The 22,708-nt window shown below is 41.1% G+C and overlaps 1 protein-coding gene across 3 annotated transcripts in view; it reads left to right on the forward strand.

Annotated features, from left to right (window-relative positions):
- agap1 (ArfGAP with GTPase domain, ankyrin repeat and PH domain 1) overlaps nucleotides 1-22,708 on the forward strand; it is a 162,443-nt gene that overhangs the window by 65,852 nt on the left and 73,883 nt on the right. For all 3 annotated transcript variants that reach the window (XM_061715980.1, XM_061715979.1, XM_061715981.1), the window contains 4 exons: nucleotides 2,286-2,420; nucleotides 15,489-15,616; nucleotides 16,563-16,715; nucleotides 17,183-17,275. In XM_061715980.1, the coding sequence (XP_061571964.1) occupies nucleotides 2,286-2,420; nucleotides 15,489-15,616; nucleotides 16,563-16,715; nucleotides 17,183-17,275 (509 nt within the window). The remainder of the gene's footprint in view (nucleotides 1-2,285; nucleotides 2,421-15,488; nucleotides 15,617-16,562; nucleotides 16,716-17,182; nucleotides 17,276-22,708) is intronic.

Raw genomic sequence — 22,708 nt, forward strand, 5'->3', positions numbered from 1 at the left:
CCCCTGGGAAAGTCGTCAGTTGTTCGTGCTTTTTATCAGAGATTCTTAGGAAAGATTACTCAGCGACACACACACCATACACGCACTACACACTCACTATACAAGCACACACACACCACACACAACGGTTTACCGTGAGCGAAGCTAAGTTCAGCGCCGGATGAAGACGCAATATCGAAACGCAATATATTAAATGATATATCTCAAAAAACTCAAAAAAGTATGAATTAATTCCAGATACATTTCCTGTGGTCTGAAAGGCTTATGTGTTACTTTTTTCCATTGACAGTTTTGAGGGATCTAGTTATGGGATTTCTGTATTTATAAAAATATGTGTAAAATTAAAAAACGATTAACATTTATTTGGTAGTTATTTGCACTTTTTAGCAATTTATTGAGTTAGTATGGACTTGTAACATCCAGATTATCAAAGATTGGCTTCTATGGGTTATTTTTTTTTTTTTTTTACTTATTTTTTATTGAACACAAACTTTCATACTTTCATACACATTTACACTCCTTATCCATGTTAACAGATACTAACAGAACAGGTGCAATCGTGTACAATGAAATAAAAGATATGAAAAAATAAATAAATCAAAAAATAAAAGTCGAGAGAGAAAAATAAAAACGAAAGGCTAACAGGAGGTGTTCATAGCTTTGTCAACGCCTCTGTTACTAGCGCCCAGCGGTCACTGAACTGGTTGGTTTTTAGCCTTAATCTTGCTGTAATTTTCTCCATCACATACACATGTCTTATCCTCTCTCTCCAGTGTATCATGCTTGGGGACTCTGGTTTCAGCCAGTTGACTGTCATTTTTTTGGCGACTAAAAGCAGAATTCTCAGTAGAGAAGCCAGATCTCTCTCCATCATATCCTCTGGAAGTATAACTAGTATTACTATGACCGGCCCCATCGTAAAATCAACATGCAGAATCTGTTTTATCTCCAACTCAACCTTCTTCCAGAAATCAGTGAGCTTTGGGCAGTCTCAAAATATATGTGTAAAGTCCCCAATCAGACCACATCCTCTCCAACACAGCTCAGACATATTGCTATATTTTGATGTGATGACAGGGGCGTCAAAAGTACCACATCTTCACCTTCCAGTCAAATTCCCTCCATAATGGGCTATTAGTCAGTTTATGTCCTGCTTTAAACTATGGGTTGTTTTGATGCATAGCAAATAAAAATACTCCATAAAATGACAGTATAGCAGAAATGCTTAGACTTGTTCTATGGAGGTCATAAAGGGTTAAACAGTTTCCTCTGCAGAGCTGCGATTGTGTTGTATGTTTTATCCAGAGCGACATCAGAGGAGAGTCAGGCCACGTTAGCATCGTCGGTGCAGGTGGTGGAGCAGGTCCAGAGTGTTCTGACGGTTCTGATGGTCCTGATGTTCCACCTGACCCCCGTTCTCTCATGAGTTCTGGTGGTTCCAGCTCTGTCCAGCAGGGGGCGCCAGGTCCCCCCTGAAGTTTGCAGTGTGCTGGTCTGGGGGAAGGGTGTCAAGTAACAAAGTACAAATACTTCGTTACCTTACTTAAGTAGAAATTTTGGTTATCTATACTTCACTGGAGTAATTATTTTTCAGACGACTTTTTACTTTTACTCCTTACATTTTCAGCAATTATCTGTACTTTTTACTCCTTACATTTTAAAAACAGCCTCGTTACTCTATTTCATTTCGGCCTTTAAAAAACTATCCAGTTAAATTGCTCCATCCAGATAGAGTGAATTTGGTTGTGGTTGTTTCAGATGTTCTTGTCCAGTTTTGTTCTTACATCCGTTCCCTCAGATTCCTGCAACTAAACTTGGATGTACATTCCAATAAAGGTTAGGATAAATGATAACATGCCTCTGAAGTTTGACTTTTTGCACCATTACAATACTTATAGGCAACTAGTCATCATATCTCCTGCTCTCTGAAACACATGTTAATGCTCAATAGTACACATATATGCTTCTTTAATATATTTGCATTATACTAAGATGCATTCATTTTCAATGGCTTTTGTCCTTAATGGCTTTTTTCCCCCTTACATTACTTTTACTTTTATACTTTAAGTAGTTTTGAAACCAGTACTTTTATACTTTTATACTATAGTAAAAAACTTGAGTTGATACTTCAACTTCTACAGGAGTATTTTTAAACTCTAGTATCTATACTTATGTAGTAATGAATGTGAATACTTTTGACACCTCTGGTCTGGGGTTGTTCTGCGGGTGGAGTTGATCTCCACCTCCACCTCCTCCGTCTCTGATGAAGCTCTGTTTCTCCTCAGACGCCATCAGCTCGTCCAACCCCCGGGTGATCGATGACTGCCGCGCCCGCAAGCTGTCCAACGACCTGAAGCGCTGCACCTACTACGAGACCTGCGCCACCTACGGCCTGAACGTGGAGCGGGTCTTCCAGGACGGTAAGCAGCACCGCCGCCGGCCCGGTAACAGCACCGCTGTTCTGTCCATTTCTGCTGCTTCGTCGAAAAATGGTACCGCATAAACCGATAGCGTCTATCTATGGATTTTTGCTACTGTGGTGGCAAAAGTTGTTGTTAGTTCAAAAAAGTGTTCAAAAAAGAATGTCAGGACACGTCAGCTGTCTTTCTGGAGTTTTAATAAAAGCCTTCATGAATGGAGATCACACAGTGCAACTGATCAGACGAGCGGTCAGTCCTGAGTGAGCTGAAGATGTTTAGAGACACGCTATCTTATAGTTTCAGCAGGCTTAAAACAAAAGACAAAATATGGCCCCCTGACACTCAACCTGGCTTTTCTACCTTTGTAGAGCTGAAATTTTACTGTGTTTTACTCCCTAGCCCATTTCCCCTTCCCCCAAGTGGTCCTTTTCGCTTGCCCGGCCGTCATTGTAAATAAGAATGTTATTAATGACCTGCCTGGCTAAATAAAGGCGAATGACCGAATGAATATCAAATAAAGTGATAGAATTGTTTTTTTTTCTCTCTTTATCGTATAATGTTCACAAAGTGTAATGCAATTCATGTCATGGGTAGTGAATTTTGAAGGATCAAATACTCAACATCCCAATGTATCCATTTTAAATCAATATTTCAGGGGTAGCATCATTTGATAGTGCAGTAACATCCTATCAAATAAAGCTCCCGTCACTTAATGCATTCAGGGCACGTGAAGCATCTAAAATGATCTCTGCTGGCCTGATACTGCGCCGCAAAATATCTAACATTATCTCTGCTGGCTTGTATATATATAAATATATATCTTCTTAGGGATTTTGAGGATGTTACTCACCGTTAACCGCAGCGTGGACTGAAGGGATGCATGAAATTATGGGCATGGAAATCAAACTTTGAAAATCGACTGTGCGCAGAACCACAACACCGTTTCACCTACACTCTTGCTTCTCCTGGTCGCTTTTTAAAGTACCGTATCGGCCCGAATACAAGACAAATAAACAAGACATGCTAGGATGCAAAAGAAACAATATTTACCTGTTTGAACAGCCAGGGAAAACCAGGACGCCGATTTTTAATACAACTACTAGCGGAAAACCGCGGAAAATAATTCTCGTCTTCTTCTTCTGGTGCACTGCCGTTGGTACAGCGCCTCCACAGCGGCGCAATGCTGCAACTGCAGTCAAAAAAACATCCACCCAGTCCAACGCCTGCCAGAAAATTACAATTTTCATGATGTCGGAGTTAGGCCTGTGTTGAAAAAATCAATTTTCTGATTCTAAATCGATTCTCATATTAATTCCTAAAATCGATTCTTATGTCTAAAGATCGATTTAAAAAAAAAAAAAAAAAAAAATGTTCATCATTTTCTCCAGGTGAACTCTAATCCCAGTAGTCGGACACACAGTTTGTCATGACACTTCTGAAAAATGCAGGTGCTTCATGGCAATATGTGTGTCTGGTGACAGAATAAATTAGATAAGATAAAATGATTTGTTTACTGCATGAACTGTTGCAATTTCTTTCTTTTTTGCACTTTAAATGGATATTGAAAGGCCTGTTTGAGTTATTTATTTCTTAGTTATTTCACAATAATTATTGTGAAATTATTATTTCACTAGTTATTTTACAGTCATATAATTCAGGCAACAGCTCAAAAAACATTTTAAATAACACTAAGCCAAATCAATATCGAATCGGATCGAATCATGATAATCGATTCTGAATATTAAGAATCGGAATTGAATCGACTCTTGACATTTGAATCGATACCCAGCCCTAGTAGGAGTTTTGAGAGCTGGGGGCGGCACGAAATTAGGCGGAGGCGGCCGCCTCCTAATTTTGAATGCAGGAAAAACCCTGCACAAAGTATCAGATCTGGACGGGTAGCATGGATGGACAGAACACCGGCGGCCCGGTAATAGCACCGGCCGGCCGGCGGCCCGGTCCTCCGGGAAGGTGACATTCAGCCTCTTAATTACTCCTCAATTAAGAAGGAAATGGAGCCGCCGGGCTATTTAGGTCAAACCCAGCTGCAATTAACTTTTATCATGGCTTGTAAAAGGCGGGGGGGTGATTCACTAACGGGATTAATCAGACATTAGAGGGGGGGGGGGTGCAGATGTCCTGACTGACCGGAGACGTCCGTGCCGCAGATACTGGAGTGAAACGAGTGGGGAATGTCAGGAACGAGGATGAGAGGATGTTTAAGGGAGAACCGGGACCCAGACGAGTCATCTGTTGACCTTTGACCTTCATCATGGAGTCCCGGTTCCTCTCAGGATAGTAAAGATGCAGCTCATCTTTTACCCGGAGAGCTCGTTAACACGGAGAGAGCAGACGTTAACGAGGCGGCGGCGGCGGGCGAGGGGTTAACGGCCGTCATTACAGGAAATGGATGGAGATGGAGGTTAATGCCAGAGCTGCAGCCACTCCGCCGGACTCTGGTCCTCCACTGGTTTTGATACAGATCAACGTCACCGATCGATTGATCCGTGTTCACGGCAACCAATCGATCAGGGGGAGGAGCCAACAGGGCGGTTAAAACGTCTAAAAGGCCTAAAATAAGGCCTTTTAAATGTCTTAATTTGTCTTAAATCTCAATCCAAGGGTCTTAACGTTTGAATATTAATATTAGAGGGAATTTATCCAGTCATCAATAAAAAGTTTACTTACACTTTGAAAAAGGAAAAGTTTATTTCATCGTTTTGAGAAGAAATAAATCTGTTTACAGTTGTTAGACGCCTCAGTCAGGGTTGCCAGGTTGGGCGGGTTTCAGCCCAATTGGGCTGAAAAATATAGGACTGGGTGGTTTGATAAAATCTGGGCTGCTTTTCCTGGTTTTTACTAAATATTTAGGAGAAATTATGAACAAAAAAGTTTCCATTATGGCAGAGAAAAGTAGAAATGTATACAATAAACTCACTGCTATTATACAGGACTGTCTCAGAAAATTAGAATATTGTGATAAAGTTCTTTATTTTTTGTAATGCAATTAAAAAAACAAAAAAGTCATACATTCTGGATTCATTACAAATCAACTGAAATATTGCAAGCCTTTTATAATTTTAATATTGCTGATTATGGCTTACAGTTTAAGATTAAGATTCCCAGAATATTTTAATTTTTTGAGATAGAATATTTGAGTTTTCTTAAGCTGTAAGCCATGATCAGCAATATTAAAATAATAAAAGGCTTGCAATATATAAAATCACAATATTCAAATTTTCTGAGACAGTCCTGTAATTGCTTTAATCTGCTCAATTTAATTGTAGTCTTTGTTTGGAGATTGAACGTTTTTGGGGCTATTTAGTGGTGTTGTGAAGCTGGAAATGTATTATGCATTTAATAATTTACAGTTTTAACATAGAGAATGTATGATTTGAGCTGGTTTTTCATTATTTCGGCGGGTTTTACATCGTGTTTGGGCTGGAAACTGTCATATCTGGCAACCTCGACCTCAGAGAAACTCCAGTGTTTCCATGGCGATGGAGCCCAGTCAGCTGCAGTGACTCTGTTTGTCCTAAAGAGGGCAGCAAAGGAGCATGAACAGAGTGTGTGTGTGTGTGTGTGTGTGTATGTGTGTGTGTGTGTGTGTGTGTGTGTGTGTGTGAGATCCACGTTAAACGCTGCCTTATTATCCTCGTAATTATTCCTCTGTGTGTTTTCCCGTGTTTGTCTTTGTTTTAGTGTGTTTCTCTGTGTGTGTGTGTGTGAGTGAGAGAGAGACTGCCTCCTTTTATTTTTCTCATCATTATCTTGGATTAATCAGTTTTCTAATCATCCAGCAGCCTGCAGCTATGCGTGTGTGTGTGTGTGTGTGTGTGTGTGTGTGTGTGAGAGTGTGTGTGATGAGAATCAGAACAGAATGATTCTGAGCCGGGTTGTGATCCCAGTAGAAGACGTATCAGATGCTGGAGGTGAGAACTGCAGCATCACGTCCTCTAAGTTGAGACGAGGACGTGGAGAGACAACAGGAACCTGAAACTAATGATCAAATACATGGATCATTACCGCTGATGGTGATCAATACGCTGAGTCAGGTGTGTTGGAGCTGGAGCCGTCTGAAACACGCAGGACATCGAGCCTTCAGCCTACATGGATGGAAACATCAGAGACTGCGTTTACATGCAGTCAAAATTCGGGTTATTGCTAATATTCCGGTTACTGAAACATTCTGAATATTCCGTTTACATGGTGATTAATCATTCAGGATATCTGGATCAAACCAGCGACGCACGGAGAACGTCATGATGCAATTCCCGTCATTTCCGCTTCTTCTTCCTGTATCTAAATTCAAAACAAATGCTGCTTTGCACATCTTTTCTCTCACCTTCTTGTAAATCTCGCTATCCCGGTACTTTCTACCGTCTACAAATGCAGAAATGTTCATATCCTTCATTACATTTATGAAGTGATTAGTCTCCTCCTGGTCTTGTGTTTCTCCGTGTTTCTAAGAACTTCCTGGACTCAAAAGACCAGGATTCCTTGTGAACAGATCATGTGCAGAAAACAAATTCCTGTTCCGTTTGATGGGGATATTCCATTTGGTGTTTATATGACTGAATATTCAGGTTTTAAAAGGAGTAACCCAGGGGTCATATTCAGGTTTTTAAAATCCCCGAATATGAGCAAATTCCGGTTATTCAAAGAGGTTATTGGTGTTTACATGGCCGTGCAAATTCGGGTTATTGCCAATATTCAGGTTTTAAAAGGGTTATTGATGCATGGAAACGCAGTCAGTGTCTTGAATCTTCCAGCCAGACGGTGCTGAACCGCATACTTCATGGTAGAGGTTCTGAACCGGTCTGAGCCGGTCTGGAGTCCAGAACCTTCCCCAGCTGGAAACATCTGGAGCATCATGGAATCAAAAAGCTCCTCTTCTGTTTATTAGTCACAAATAACTGCAAGATCTAAGAACTACCTGCAGGGACTCGTGTGTGTGTGTGTGTGTGTGTGTGTGTGTGTGTGTGTGTGTGTGTGTGTGTGTGTGTGTGTGTGTGTGTGTGTGTGTGTGTGTGTGTGTGTGTGTGTGTGTGTGTGTGTGTGTGTGTGTGTGTGTGTGTGTGTGTGTGTGTGTGTGTGTGTGTGTGTCAGCTGCCGTAATGGGAGCTGAAGTCCGACGGGGGGAGGCTGGGTGACCTCTGTGTGGGGGAGGGGAGGGGGGTGACGGTGATGTGCTCCCTCGTCCATCAGACCACTAATTTAATTAGCTTAATTACACCGACATGAACCCCGACACACACACGGAGCTGTGTGTGTGTGTGTGTGTGTGAGGGAGAGACTCTGGACGCTTCGTTAGCGCTCGCTAACGAGCTGCAATGAACACACGCTGTCAAAGAATCATCTAGAAACCACACACACACACACACACATACACATACACACACACACACACACACACACACACACACACACACACACACACACACACACAGAGCACCGTTTTATATCTGAATCTAAATGTGAATCTGAGTTAAATCCCGAAAACAAACAAGCAGCTCGGCTGAAATGAGTGAAAACTGTCCTTTTGTGTAATTAAAATAAAATGAACAAACAGTAAAACATCCAAACTCACTCGACGGATTCTGAAAAAGAGACGGTCCAGAACCCTGAGGAACTCCGGTTGATCATTTACATTTATAATACAAGCTGAATTCTGAATATAATAAATTTAATAAAAGATCTCAAAATGAAGAAACAAACTGTCAGGAAGGACACCGGGGCCAATACAGAACCCTGAGGAACTCCGGCTGATCATTTACATTTATAATACAAGCTGAAATATGAATAAAACCTACAGTTTTCAGGTTCATCACTTGTTTATTCAAAATATTAAAGATCTCAAAATGGAGAAACAACACACCGGGCCCAATACAGAACCCTGAGGAACTCCGGTTGATCATTTACAATAATAAAAGGTGAATTCTGAATAAAACCTACAGTTTACAGGTTCTGCAATTGTTTATTCAAAATATAAAAGATCTCAAAATAGAGAAACAAGACACTGGGCCCAATACGGAACCCTGAGGGACTCCGGCTGATCATCATTTACATTTATAATAAAAGCTGAATTCGGAATAAAACCTACAGTTTACAGGTTCAGCACTTTATTCAAAATATAAAAGATCTCAAAATGGAGAAACAACACACCGGGCCCAATACAGAACCTTGGGGGACTCCGGTTGATCATTTAAATTTATAATAAAAGCTGAAATATGAATAAAACCTATGGTTTTCAGGTTCATCACTTATTTATTCAACATTTAAAAGATCTCAAAGTGAAGAAACAAGGTTTCTGGAAAGACACCGGGCCCAATACCGAACCTTGAGGAATTCCGGTTGATCATTTAAATTTATAATAAAAGCTGAAATATGAATAAAACCTATGGTTTACAGGATCCTCACTTATTTATTCAACATTTAAAAGATCTCAAAGTGAAGAAACAAGGTTTCTGGAAAGACACTGGGTCCAATACAGAACCCTGAGGAACTCTGTTGATCATTTACATTTATAAAAAAAAGCTGAATTATGAATATAACCTACAGTTTACAGGTTCAGCACTTTATTCAAAATATAAAAGATCTCAAAGTGAAGAAACAGCTATCCAGAAAGACATCTGGCCCAATACAGAACCCTGAGGAACTCCGGTTGATCATTTACATTTATAATAAAAGCTGAATTATGAATATAATATAATAAAAGATCTCAAAATGAAGAAACAAGGTGTCCGGAAAGACACCGGGCCCAATACAGAACCCTGAGGAACTCCAGCTGATCATCATTTACATTTATAATAAAAGCTGAATTCTGAATTTAATCTACAGTTTTACAGGTTCAGCACTTATTTATTCAACATTTAAAAGATCTCAAGGTGAAGAAACAAGCTTTCTGGAAAAACACCGGGCCCAATACAGAACCCTTAGGAACTCCGGTTGATCATTTACATTTATAATAAAAGCTGAAATATGTATAAAACCTACAGTTTTCAGGTTCATCACTTATTTATTCAAAATATAAAAGAACTCAAAATCGATAAACAACACACCGGGCTCAATACAGAACCCTGAGGAACTCCGGTTGATTATTTACAATAATAAATGGTGAATTCTGAATAAAACCTACAGTTTACAGGTTCAGCACTTTATTCAAAATATAAAAGATCTCAAAATGGAGAAACAACACACCGGGCCCAATACAGAACCTTGGGGAACTCCGGTTGATCATTTACATTTATAATAAAAGCTGAAATATGAATAAAACCTACAGTTTACAGGTTCATCACTTATTTATTCAACATTTAAAAGATCTCAAAGTGAAGAAACAAGGTTTCTGGAAAGACACTGGGTCCAATACAGAACCCTGAGGAACTCTGTTGATCATTTACATTTATAAAAAAAGCTGAATTATGAATATAACCTACAGTTTACAGGTCAATACAGAACCCTGAGGAACTCCGGTTGATCATTTACATTTATAATAAAAGCTTAATTCTGAATATAATATAATAAAAGATCTCAAAATGAAGAAACAAGGTGTCCGGAAAGACACCGGGCCCAATACAGAACCCTGAGGAACTCCAGCTGATCATCATTTACATTTATAATAAAAGCTGAATTCTGAATTTAATCTACAGGTTTACAGGTTCAGCACTTATTTATTCAACATTTAAAAGATCTCAAGGTGAAGAAACAAGCTTTCTGGAAAAACACCGGGCCCAATACAGAACCCTGAGGAACTCCGGCTGATCATTTACATTTATAATACAAGTTGAATAAAACCTACAGTTTACAGGTTCATCACTTATTTATTCAAAATATAAAAGATCTCAAAATGGATAAACAAAACACCGGGCTCAATACAGAACCCTGAGGAACTCCGGTTGATCATCATTTACATTTACAATAAAAGCTGAATAAAACCTACAGTTTTTCAGGTTCATCACTTATTTATTTAAAATATAAAAGATCTCAAAAATGAAGAAACAAGCTGTCCGGAAAGACATCGGGCTCCATACAGAACCCTGAGGAACTCCGGTTGATCATTTACAATAATAAAAGGTGAATTCTGAATAAAACCTACAGTTTTACAGGTTCAGCAATTGTTTATTCAAAATATAAAAGATCTCAAAATGGAGAAACAACACACCGGGCTCAATACAGAACCCTGAGGAACTCCAGTTGATTATTTACAATAATAAAAGGTGAATTATGAATATAACCTACAGGTTTACAGGTTCAGCACTTTATTCAAAATATAAAAGATCTCAAAGTGAGGAATAAGCTGTCCGGAAAAACACCGGGCCCAATACAGAACCCTGAGGAACTCCGGTTGATAAGAGTCAGGCAGTAAGCTCCATCCGTCAGGGAGATCTGCTCCATCCCACCAGCATCTTGTCCTGCAGTAATGGCTGGTGTTTGTCAGCTTGGACCCGGTTCTGCTCTCTCGCCAGTCCAGCAGTCCTGACCTCCACGTCAGCCTCCACCTGCAGCTCCACCTGCAGCTCCACCTGCAGCTCCACCTGCAGCTCCACCTTCCCCTTCAGAGCTGCAGCGTCAGCGTGGCCCGTCAGCTCTTTATGTGCCCCTGGCAGGGCGGCCCCCCCCATAAATCTGGCCGGGGACGCGGCGGCGGCATCAGCCTCCCGGAGCAGAACCAGATTGATGGACAAAGTTAAATGACATTAACCAAGTAGATTAAATATTTAGCGCTGCCTTATCATAACGGAGTAAAATACGGCCTGCCGGGTGGAGCAGCGGCTCCTGGCGAGGCTCCGGCATCGCCATCACCGCCGTTTAGTTACTGGCTTAGAAAGGCTGGACCTGACCCAGGGCTGGGCGATATACCGAGATTTTAATATATATCGATATATTTTCAAACGTGATATGGTACGAGACAATATCGTTTATATCGATATAGCTTATTTTGTGACAAATTGACTGTAGATCAACGCTGACCCTTTGCGCTGGCAAAAAAGTACCTTTGTACTGAAACCTGACAGTGTTGACAGGTTAGTTTTCCTGGCACAAAATCTGTAAAAGTAGTTGACTTGTTATTATTTGAGATTTGCTCAAAGAGATGCAATATCTGTTTACATGTTTTATTTGAGATTTACACAACTGTCAACCTCAGTGGAAAAGTCTGCCTGTTACTGTCTACATTGTATTAATTGCACAGTGTATTTTAATTTAATTGTTATGCAGGAAAGGGATATTTGTTTTATTTTATTCAAGAAGCATGTTTATTCTATATATGCAGGCAGTTTATTTGTATTTCATTTGTTTTATACATTTTGATATTGTGCAGACCTCTGTTAATAAAGGAACCTGTGTGACATTTGGCACGAGGCTTTGTATTAAAACTGACTGTTTTTTTAAGGGTTTGCCTCAGAAAAAAATGAAGCTAACAGAGATGCTATGCTATAATGCTTTGGGGGAAACCCCAATTATGCCACAGAAAAAATATCGAGATATATATCGAGTATCGCCATTCAGCTAGAACAGGGGTCGGCAACCGAAAATGTTGAAAGATGGATCAAAAACACAAAAAACAAATATGTCTGGAGCCGCAAAAAATGAAAAGTCTTGTATAAGCCTTAGAATGAAGACAACACATGCTGCATGTTTCTATATTAGTTATAGAAGATTTTTTTTTTCATTATGCACTTCGAAAAAAGGAAGGAAGGTTAAAAAGGAAAGGAGAAATTTCAAGATTAATGTTGAAGACTTGAAGTACAATTTTGAGAAAAAAGTCGAAATGTCAAGATTAATGTTGAAGTACAATCTTGAGAAAAAGGTCGAAATAAGAAAAAAGTCAATGTTGAGAAAAAAATCGGAAATGTCGAGAAAAAAGTCTAAATGTCGAGAAAAAAGTCGAAATGTCAAAGAAAAAGTCGAAATGTCGAGAAAAAAGTAAGAATTTCGTGAAAAAAGTCAAAATGTCGAGAAAAAAGTCAACATTTGAGAAAAAAGTCAAAATTTCGAGATTCAAAAGGAAAGGAGAAATTTCAAGATTAATGTTGAAGACTTGAAGTACAATTTTGAGAAAAAAGTCAAAATGTCGAGAAAAAAGTCAAAATGTCAAGATTAATGTTGAAGTACAATCTTGAGGAAAAAGTCGAAATAAGAAAAAAGTCGAAATGTCGAGGAAAAAAATTGAAATGTCGAGAAAAAAGTCGAAATGTCGAGAAAATATTCAAAATTTCGTGAAAAAAGTCAAAATGTCGAGATTAAAAAGGGAAGGAAAAAGGAAGAAAAAAAGAAGAAAAAAGAAAAAAAGAGGCAAAAAAATTTAAAAAAAGAGAAAAAGGAAGAAAAAAAAGGAAAAAAAAGGTCAAACATTTTTGAAAAAGCTCCAGGAGCCACTAGGGCGGCGCTAAAGAGCCACATGTGGCTCTAGAGCCGTGGGTTGCCGACCCCTGAGCTAGAAAATATCGAGATATGACTTTTGGTCCATATCGCCCAGCCTTAACCTGAACCCCCCCCAAACTGGATCAGAGAGGAACCGAGTGTTGACGTGGAGCCGATCCTCCTCTGATCCCCCTCTGATCCTCCTCTGATCCCCCTCTGATCCTCCTCTGATCCTCCTCTGATCCCCGGAGCTCCTCTCCCTCCCGGCCGCCCTTGGCTCGGCCCGGCGTCACCCCGAGCTACATGTTTACGACCGGCTCCTCATTAAGGAAGCCGGAGGCTTTAACGAGCCCAATTAAAACAATGGCTTCATCTGCGAGGGCACGGAACGGGCCGCTGTTTATTGGAACGGAGATAATGGAGTCACTAAAGTCTTACCTCTGTCCCGGTTCCACCCCTCCGGCGGCAGAACCGGACCGGCCAGCTTTTAGTGCCATAGAAACATCAGACGTCATCCTGAAGGGCTCCGGTACCTCTGAAGGAACCAACGCTGTGTTGGAAACGGAAATTATGACTAAATATCATCGTCAACGAACCTTAATCACCTGAGGAAAACCAGACAAGACGCAACGAAAATGCTGAGACTAAATGTTCTACCAAAGATCCTTAATGTCCATGTTTTCAGTAGTTTCTCTGGTTTAATGTCCATGTTTTCAGTAGTTTCTCTGGTTTAATGTCCATGTTTTCAGTAGTTTCTCTGGTTTAATGTCCATGTTTTCAGTAGTTTCTCTGGTTTAATGTCCATGTTTTCAGTAGTTTCTCTGGTTTAATGTCCATGTTTTCAGTAGTTTCTCTGGTTTAATGTCCATGTTTTCAGTAGTTTCTCTGGTTTAATGTCCATGTTTTCAGTAGTTTCTCTGGTTTAGTTCTGCTGGGTGACGTTAGTCCTCAATCCCAGTCGCTGCAGCAGGAATCAGATCCAGAAGATGCAGCTGCAGAGTTAGAGGCTGATGCCGTTAACGCAGAGCTCTAGTTAACGTCAGTTAAAAACAAAGTTACATAGAGAAACACGGGGATCTGCTCTGGGGCTGGAGAAGAAGAAGATCCATCTTTGGATACACTTTCCTACATAGACGTGGAAAAGAAAACCCAATGTGTCGTCGAAAAAGAAAAAGACGGGGAGAAACGCGGAAAAATAAATATGTTGTAAACTCAAATTAGAGTCTTCTGTATCTGGAATGAATGTATTCTTGAGTCTATAAGGTAACAATAATATAATAATAAGATAACCTTGTTTGAATTGTAAAATGGGTTTGGCTAAATACAATCTTTGACTAAAACTAGACTAAAATGGTCCTGGACAATTCTGACTAAAATAAGACTAACATGCTAAGACTTTTAGTCGATTGAAACTTGACACGACTAAAAGGAGAATGAACGTGACTAAAACTAATAACAATAAAATGATAGCTTGACTCAGACTAGACTGAAACTAAAACTGAAGCAGGCTGACAGAAACAAGACTAGCTGGTATCCTCAGGTGAGCTGTGGGCGGGGCCAGCTCAGGTGTAAAAGGGGCTGATGTTACATTAAAGTGCATCTTGGGACGTTAAGATATTAAAAATAATAAAGGGAAACGAGTGTATTTACTGTTTTATTACCGGGCCGGGGGATAGTTTAGTGCAGGGATTGTCAACCGGTGGTCGGTGGCCCTCTGGTGGTCCGCGGTGGTATTGCAGGTGGTCCGTCAAATTGTAAATGGAAAACAATAATTTAAGATAATTTAAAAATATATATTTATTCTTTAGACTCAATTTATTTTCCATTTGCTATTCATTTTTGTGAATAATTTACCCATCCAAATTGTGTCAAATGAGGGAGAGTGAACTTTGTAATATTATAAGCCCTCTTGGCTTCCTATTGTTCATTTTTTCATTTTTTTTTTTTTTTTAATAGTAAAAGGTGCAAATAAACATAGACACTTATGCAAATAAATAGCCTATATACCGTATTGGCACGAATATAAGACGACCCTGATTATAAGACGACCCCCTCTTCTTCAAGACTCAAGTTTGAAAAAATACTTTTTAAACACCAAATTCAATTTTCATACAGAAAATAATTACATTACATCTGAAACAAATGATTATAACAATATATTCAAGAGAAAAAGCATGTTATTTTGCCTCATTCAAATCATCATCTTGAAGTTTGCATCATAACTTCTCCTCAGCTGCCGGTTAACCTGCCGATCTTCAACACACTTTTCTCCAGATTGTCGCTACGTTTCTCCACTTTCTGTTATCTCTTCTCTATTTTCTTCTCTTTTCTTTCTTGCCACTATTTTTTTATTTTTCTTCTTCGTGACAGGGGTTTGCTTTTGCCTGGGGAGTTAAGTTCAGCATTGGCTTTAAAGATATCTGGCGCATCTAGCGTTGTGAATGGGTATAACGTCTAGACCCCGAATGTAAGACGACCCCCACTTTTTCAGTCTTATTTCAATGCAAAAAACACCGTCTAATATTTGGGCCAATACGGTAGGCCCATACTCTTATTTAAAAATGCAAAATAAAACAAACATCCCCAAAAGCAGTTGGTCCCCGAGTTGCTTCTTGGTTATAATGGTGGGACTGGGACATAACCAGTTGAAAACCTGTGGTTTAGTGGTTCAGGTACTGATCCGGGACCCGTGTGTTTGCGTTGCAGTGGCTCAGAAGATCGTGGCCAACAGGAAGAAGCAGCAGCTTTCCATCGGGCCGTGCAAGTCGCTGCCCAACTCTCCGAGCCACTCGTCGGTCTGCGCCACGCAGGTGGCGGCCGTCCACGTCAGCCAGGTGAGACACGGGAACGTACGGTGGCCGGATTCACCAATATGTTCTTAAGAACCATCTTAAGAAATGTCTTAAGATCTAAAATTAAGAAGTTCATAAGAAAGTTCTTAAGTGCAATTCCTCAATATTTTCTTAAGAACCGTCTTAAGAACTGTCATTTCTTACGAATTTCTTATTTTTCCTACTTAAGAACTTCTTAAAATATGTCATTGCACGCGCCAACAAACAACATTTATAGGTAGTTTGGTCTTAACCGTCAGTCACTCACTAAACATGGAGAAGGAGAAAAAGAGATGCAGGAACTTTTCAAGGTTATGGTGGATGAGATTAATGTGCGAAAAAAAATACTATTGGGGAAAATTAATAATAATTAACTACCACGCTAACTAACATGCTAACAAACAGTTAACAGGCTCTTTGTGTAATTAATTACAAAGTATATCCTCAAACTATGACCTACTAGTCTAAACTTGTCTAAAATGTGTTGAAAAAGGTGATATTAGAGGCTTATTATTATTATTATTATTATTATTATTATTATTATTAGAGGCTTACCTTTTCACAGAAGAAATTTTAAGACAGGTCAAGGTTGTCTTAAAGTTAAGAAAAAAGTCAAGAACAAATTTGAGAACTTTTATTTCAAGAATACCATTTATTCTTACGTTTTTTTCTTAAGAAGAAACTTAAGAAGAAAGTTGAGAAAATACTTAGAACTTTTTTGGAGAATATGATTTCTTCTCTTTTTTCTTCTTAAGACTGAACTTAAGAAAAAAATGACACTTAAGAAGATTTTTTTTCTTAAGAATGTTTTATGAATTCGGCCCCTGGTCTGGGGACTAAACCCAGACCCAGCAGGGTGCAGTTCCAGCAGCACCAGCAGGGGGGGCTGTTGGGTCAGTCAGACCGCGTCTCCCTGAACTAACGGTCCGTGTGTTTCTGTTCCGGCCAGACGAGCAACGGCGGCAGCCTGAGCGACTACTCGTCGTCGGTGCCGTCGACCCCCAGCACCAGCCAGAAGGAGCTGCGCATCGACGTCCCCCAGACCACCAACACGCCCACGCCCGTCCGCAAGCAGTCCAAGCGCCGCTCCAACCTCTTCACCGTGAGTCCCCACGCACGCCGGCGCCAGGCTCAGGACAGGAGATCCAGATCTCTGGATCTGGATCCTGATCTCTGTGGATCTGGATTTCTCTGGATGTCCAGAACCAGTGCCAGGTTTCTGGCTTGGTCATTTGTTTTTAGCTTCACTGCTTGAAGCTAAAAACAACAAGAACTTGTATTTCTGTTTTGTTCTCGTTTAACTGGAAGAAAATTAGAACAATCCACTCTTTAATCTGATCAATACATTTGATCAGTGTTTGAATTGGATTCTAGTCTCCTGGGGAGATGGTTGTATAGATGCATATCATCTGCGTAGTCATGGTAACAGATTTAGTTCTTTTGGGAGCATGTAGATGTTAAACAACAGAAGCCCCAGAACTGAACCTTGAGGAACTCCACATGTTAGTTTAGTTTTAGTTAGTCAGGATGGGTCAGAACCGGTGCTGATGTCTGATCTCTCTCTTCCAGTCGAGGAAAGCCAGCGAACCCGACAAGGACAAGAAGGGCCTGGAGGGCCGGTCCGACAGCATCGGCAGCGGGCGGGCCATCCCCATCAAACAGGTGAGCCGACGCCGGCCCGGTCCAGCGCCAAATCACTAGGGGGGTAACAATACACTAATATAGTTTGCAACTTGTATCTACTTTTAGAGAGTGACTTGTCTGTGTTGGTCACATGTTGTACATAATTATTACCACAGGAAAGCTGAAGCTGCTAAACTACACTTACTCTTTATAAACCGAGTTTACACCTAATCTCCTCATTTTTATACCTAATAATACAATGTCAGTGCCGTGTACATGAGACAACAATATTGACGAATTTATAGATTTCACCCTGTGATCGGTGATGGGCAAAATTGGGATCGGCCGATACTGGTTTTCGAGATCGGTGATCGGTGATCGACCCTCAAAATCCTGATCGGTGCATCTCTAGTCGTCACGTGATCCCGCTGCACCAATAGGATGTTACTATTAAACACAATATATTAATATTAATAACCCAATATCAGCTACAGTTTTGTCGCCTCCACGACACGTATCGCGTGACGTTTTTGTACGGCGAAATTTCGTGATCTCAACCTTTCGACTTTTTTCTCGACATTTCGACTTTTTCTCAACATTTCGACTTTTCTCGACATTTTGACTTTTTTCTCGACATTTCGACTTTTTTCTCAACATTTCGACTTTTTTCTCGACATTTTGACTTTTTTCTCGACTTTTTTCTTGACATTTCGACTTTTTTCTCACATTTTTTCTTGAAATTTTGACTTTTTTCTCGAAATTTTTCTCAACATTTTGACTTTTTTCTCGACATTTTGACTTTTTTCTCGACATTTCGACTTTTTTCTCAACATTTCGACTTTTTTCTCGACATTTTGACTTTTTTCTCGACTTTTTTCTTGACATTTCGACTTTTTTCTCACATTTTTTCTTGAAATTTTGACTTTTTTCTCGAAATTGAGTTTTTTCTCAAAATTTCGACTTTTTTCTCAACATTTTGACTTTTTTCTCAACATTTTGACTTTTTTCTCGACATTTCGACTTTTTTCTCAACATTTTGACTTTTTTCTCAACATTTCGACTTTTTTCTCGACATTTCGACTTTTTTCTCGACATTTCAACTTTTTTCTCAACATTTCGACTTTTTTCTCGACTTTTTTCTCAGCATTTAGACTTTTTTCTCAAAATTTCGACTTTTTTCTTGACATTTCGACTTTTTTCTCGACATTTCGACTTTTTTCTCAACATTTTGACTTTTTTCTCGACATTTCAACTTTTTTCTCGACATTTCAACTTTTTTCTCAACATTTCGACTTTTTTCTCGACTTTTTTCTCAGCATTTAGACTTTTTTCTCAAAATTTCGACTTTTTTCTTGACATTTCGACTTTTTTCTCAAATTTTTTCTCGAAATTTTGACTTTTTTCTCAAAATTTTGACCTTTTTCTCAACATTTCGACTTTTTTGGTCCGCGGGTCATCACGTGATCCCGCTGCACCAATAGGATGTTACTAGTAAACACAATATATTAATATAAATAACCCAATATCAGCTACAGTTTGTCACCTCCACGACACGTATCGTGAGAGTTTTGTATCGCCAAATTTCGTGGGGCAACGATATATTGTTCCACCCCTACAAATCCCACACTTGACATCAATTATAGCGGCGGGCCTGGGAGCGGGTCGTTAGGAGCCGGCGAGGCCGGGGGTCCGGTCCGGCCTCCCTCTGTTCCTCCACTTCATCCGCCTTCAAAGCCGCCGCCTCGGCGCCGCCGCCGCTTTCAAGAATGAAAGACGGAGAAGCCCGGCGGCCCGAACACCTGATCTGCTCTTCATCTGTTGCAGAAAAGCGTGGTGGTGTGGGGGGGGGTCTCTACAAGAGATCAGGTAATTAGCTCGCCGTAATCGCAGCCTCTCGAGTCGCCGCGGCAACCTCGTTTGTAGCGTCCTGATGAGCGGCCGCCGCTGCGGGGTGGGGGGACGTGTCTCGGCCCAACGCCATAATTGCTGCTGAATGTGTGAAAAAATCGGCCCGTCCCTTCAAACCCCCCCCTTCTTCTTCTTCTTTTTCTTCTTCTGTGGTGCTGAAAACGCTGGGTTCTGCAGAGACTCGTTATGTCGTTAATCACGTCACTTAGCAGCTGTCGGGTTTCATCTCGGAGGACGAGGGAACGTCTTCGTTCCGCCGCGGACGGTTGTTTCATCCTCTTGTCTTTCATCCCGCGTTTCCGTGGAAACGTGGGTCCGGAGAGGCCGCGGAGGGGGCGTGTCCCGGCCGCGGCTCTGCCCACCGTTCTGATGACACTCCACACAATTACAAAAGATAATAATAATAATAAGAGAAGTTCCTGAGAGCGATGGGCAGATGAAAGACGGGCCGAGCCGGACCCGCGGAGCCGCCGGAGGTCGTGCGTCGGTGTCACCTCGTCGTGGAGGAGTCATTATCCCGGCGCTAATGAAGCGCCGGCGCTGCTCCCGCTGCTCCGTCCTCCGGGCCAGAACAAAGCCCGGGAGGAGGCAGGGAGCTGGAAGTGGACCGTAATTGGTCTGATGGTCCGGCGGCGGGTCCAGGACCGGACGGAGGGCCGGACCGGCTCTCTAATTACACTCGGAGTGTTTTATTCCCCGACCCGAGTGCAGGGCGGAGCTGCTCTCCAACCTGAGTGGGAGTTCTGCTGCCGGCGCCGCCGGGCTTTTAATGAGCTGCCCTCCGTCACCTCTCAGCGGCCCGGCAGGAACCCGGAACACCTGAACAGAACCGGACCTGAAAGAGACACACAAGGCCGTCTCAGCCACGTGGTGCTGACCGGGACAGAGCTGTCAAGTAACTAAGTACAAATACTTTGTTACCTTACTTAAGTAGAAATTTTGGTTATCTATACTTCACTGGAGTAATTATTTTTCAGACGACTTTTTACTTTTTACTCCTTACATTTTAAAAACAGCCTCGTTACTCTATTTCATTTCAGCCTTTTAAGAATAAAAGAACGAAGGAAGGAAGGGAGAAAGGAAGGAAGGATGGAAGGGAGAAAAGAGGAAGGGAAGAATGAAGAAGAGAAGAGGATGAAGGAAGGAAGGAAGGATGGATGGATGGAAGGAAGGGAGAAAGGAAGGAAGGAAGGAAGGAAGGAAGGAAGGAAGGGAGAGAGGAAGGGAGGAAGGAAGGAAGGAAGGAAGGAAGGAAGGAAGGAAAGAAGCAAGGAAGGGAGAAAAGAAGGAAGGAAGGAAGGAAGGAAGGGAGAAAAGAAGGAAGGAAGGAAGGGAGAAAAGAAGGAAGAAAGGAAGGAAGGAAGGAAGGAAGGGAGAAAGAAGGAAGGGAGAAAAGAAGGAAGGAAGGGAGAAAAGAAGGAAGGAAGGAAGGAAGGGAGAAAAGAAGGAAGGAAGGAAGGAAGGGAGAAAAGAAGGAAGGGAGAAAAGAAGGAAGGAAGGAAGGAAGGGAGAAAGGAAGGAAGGAAGGAAGGGAGAAAAGAAGGAAGGAAGGAAAGAAGCAAGGAAGGGAGAAAAGAAGGAAGGAAGGAAGGAAGGAAGGAAGGGAGAAAAGAAGGAAGGAAGGAAGGAAGGAAGGAAGGGAGAAAAGAAGGAAGAAAGGAAGGAAGGAAGGAAGGGAGAAAAGAAGGAAGGAAGAGAGAAAAGAAGGAAGGAAGGAAGGAAGGGAGAAAAGAAGGAAGGGAGAAAAGAAGGAAGGAAGGAAGGAAGGAAGGAAGGAAGAAAGGAAGGAAGGAAGGAAGGAAGGAAGGAAGGAAGGAAGGAAGGGAGAAAAGAAGGAAGGAAGGAAGGAAGGAAGGAAGGAAGGAAGGATGGAAGGGAGAAAAGAGGAAGGGAAGAATGAAGAAGAGAAGAGGATGAAGGAAGGAAGGAAGGATGGATGGATGGAAGGAAGGGAGAAAGGAAGGAAGGAAGGAAGGAAGGAAGGAAGGAAGGGAGAGAGGAAGGAAGGGAGGAAGGAAGGAAGGAAGGAAGGAAGGAAGGAAGGAAAGAAGCAAGGAAGGGAGAAAAGAAGGAAGGAAGGAAGGAAGGAAGGGAGAAAAGAAGGAAGGAAGGAAGGGAGAAAAGAAGGAAGAAAGGAAGGAAGGAAGGAAGGAAGGGAGAAAGAAGGAAGGGAGAAAAGAAGGAAGGAAGGGAGAAAAGAAGGAAGGAAGGAAGGAAGGGAGAAAAGAAGGAAGGAAGGAAGGAAGGGAGAAAAGAAGGAAGGGAGAAAAGAAGGAAGGAAGGAAGGAAGGGAGAAAGGAAGGAAGGAAGGAAGGGAGAAAAGAAGGAAGGAAGGAAAGAAGCAAGGAAGGGAGAAAAGAAGGAAGGAAGGAAGGAAGGAAGGAAGGGAGAAAAGAAGGAAGGAAGGAAGGAAGGAAGGGAGAAAAGAAGGAAGAAAGGAAGGAAGGAAGGAAGGGAGAAAAGAAGGAAGGAAGAGAGAAAAGAAGGAAGGAAGGAAGGAAGGGAGAAAAGAAGGAAGGGAGAAAAGAAGGAAGGAAGGAAGGAAGGAAGGAAGGAAGAAAGGAAGGAAGGAAGGAAGGAAGGAAGGAAGGAAGGAAGGAAGGGAGAAAAGAAGGAAGGAAGGAAGGAAGGAAGGAAGGAAGGAAGGAAGGAAGGAAGGAAGGAAGGAAGGAAGGAAGGAAGGAAGGAAGGAAGGAAGGAAGGAAGGAAGGAAAAAAAAACTATCCAGTTAAATTGCTCCATCCGGATAGAGTGAATTTGGTTGTGGTTGTTTCAGATGTTCTTGTCCAGTTTTGTTCTTACATCCGTTCCCTCAGATTCCTGCAACTAAACTTGGATGTACATTCCAATAAAGGTTAGGATAAATGATAACATGCCTCTGAAGTTTGACTTTTTGCACCATTACAATACTTATAGGCAACTAGTCATCATATCTTCTGCTCTCTGAAACACATGTTAATGCTCAATAGTACACATATATGCTTCTTTAATATATTTGCATTATACTAAGATGCATTCATTTTCAATGGCTTTTTTCCCCCTTACATTACTTTTACTTTTATACTTTAAGTAGTTTTGAAACCAGTACTTTTATACTTTTACTTGAGTAAAAAACTTGAGTTGATACTTCAACTTCTACAGGAGTATTTTTAAACTCTAGTATCTATACTTCTACCTGAGTAATGAATGGGAATACTTGACCCGGATGGTGGTCCCCGACCAGAGGTCAAGCTGAGGTCATTCTGGTGTAGAAACAGTTCATTAGTGTCTCTAAGTATCGACGCTGGAGATTCTGTTCTGGTTCTTCTTTATGTTTGAAATTAAACTTTTTTTTTTTTAAATCTGAACTGAAACATTAAATGTTTCTTTTCTTCCTCCAGCAGGGAAAGTTTCCCGTGGAAACGAGCAAATGTCTGCGTTTATTTGCCTAATTGTGTCAGAGTGGAAACCCGCCCTGTTCTCATTACCGCCGCCGTGTGTGTGTGTGTGTGTGTGTGTGTGTGTGTGTGTGTGTGTGTGTGTGTGTGTGTGTGTGTGTGTGTGTGTGTGTGTGTGTGTGTGTGT

The sequence above is a fragment of the Cololabis saira genome, chromosome 24, assembly GCF_033807715.1.
Source record: "Cololabis saira isolate AMF1-May2022 chromosome 24, fColSai1.1, whole genome shotgun sequence".
Lineage (NCBI taxonomy): Eukaryota > Metazoa > Chordata > Actinopteri > Beloniformes > Belonidae > Cololabis > Cololabis saira.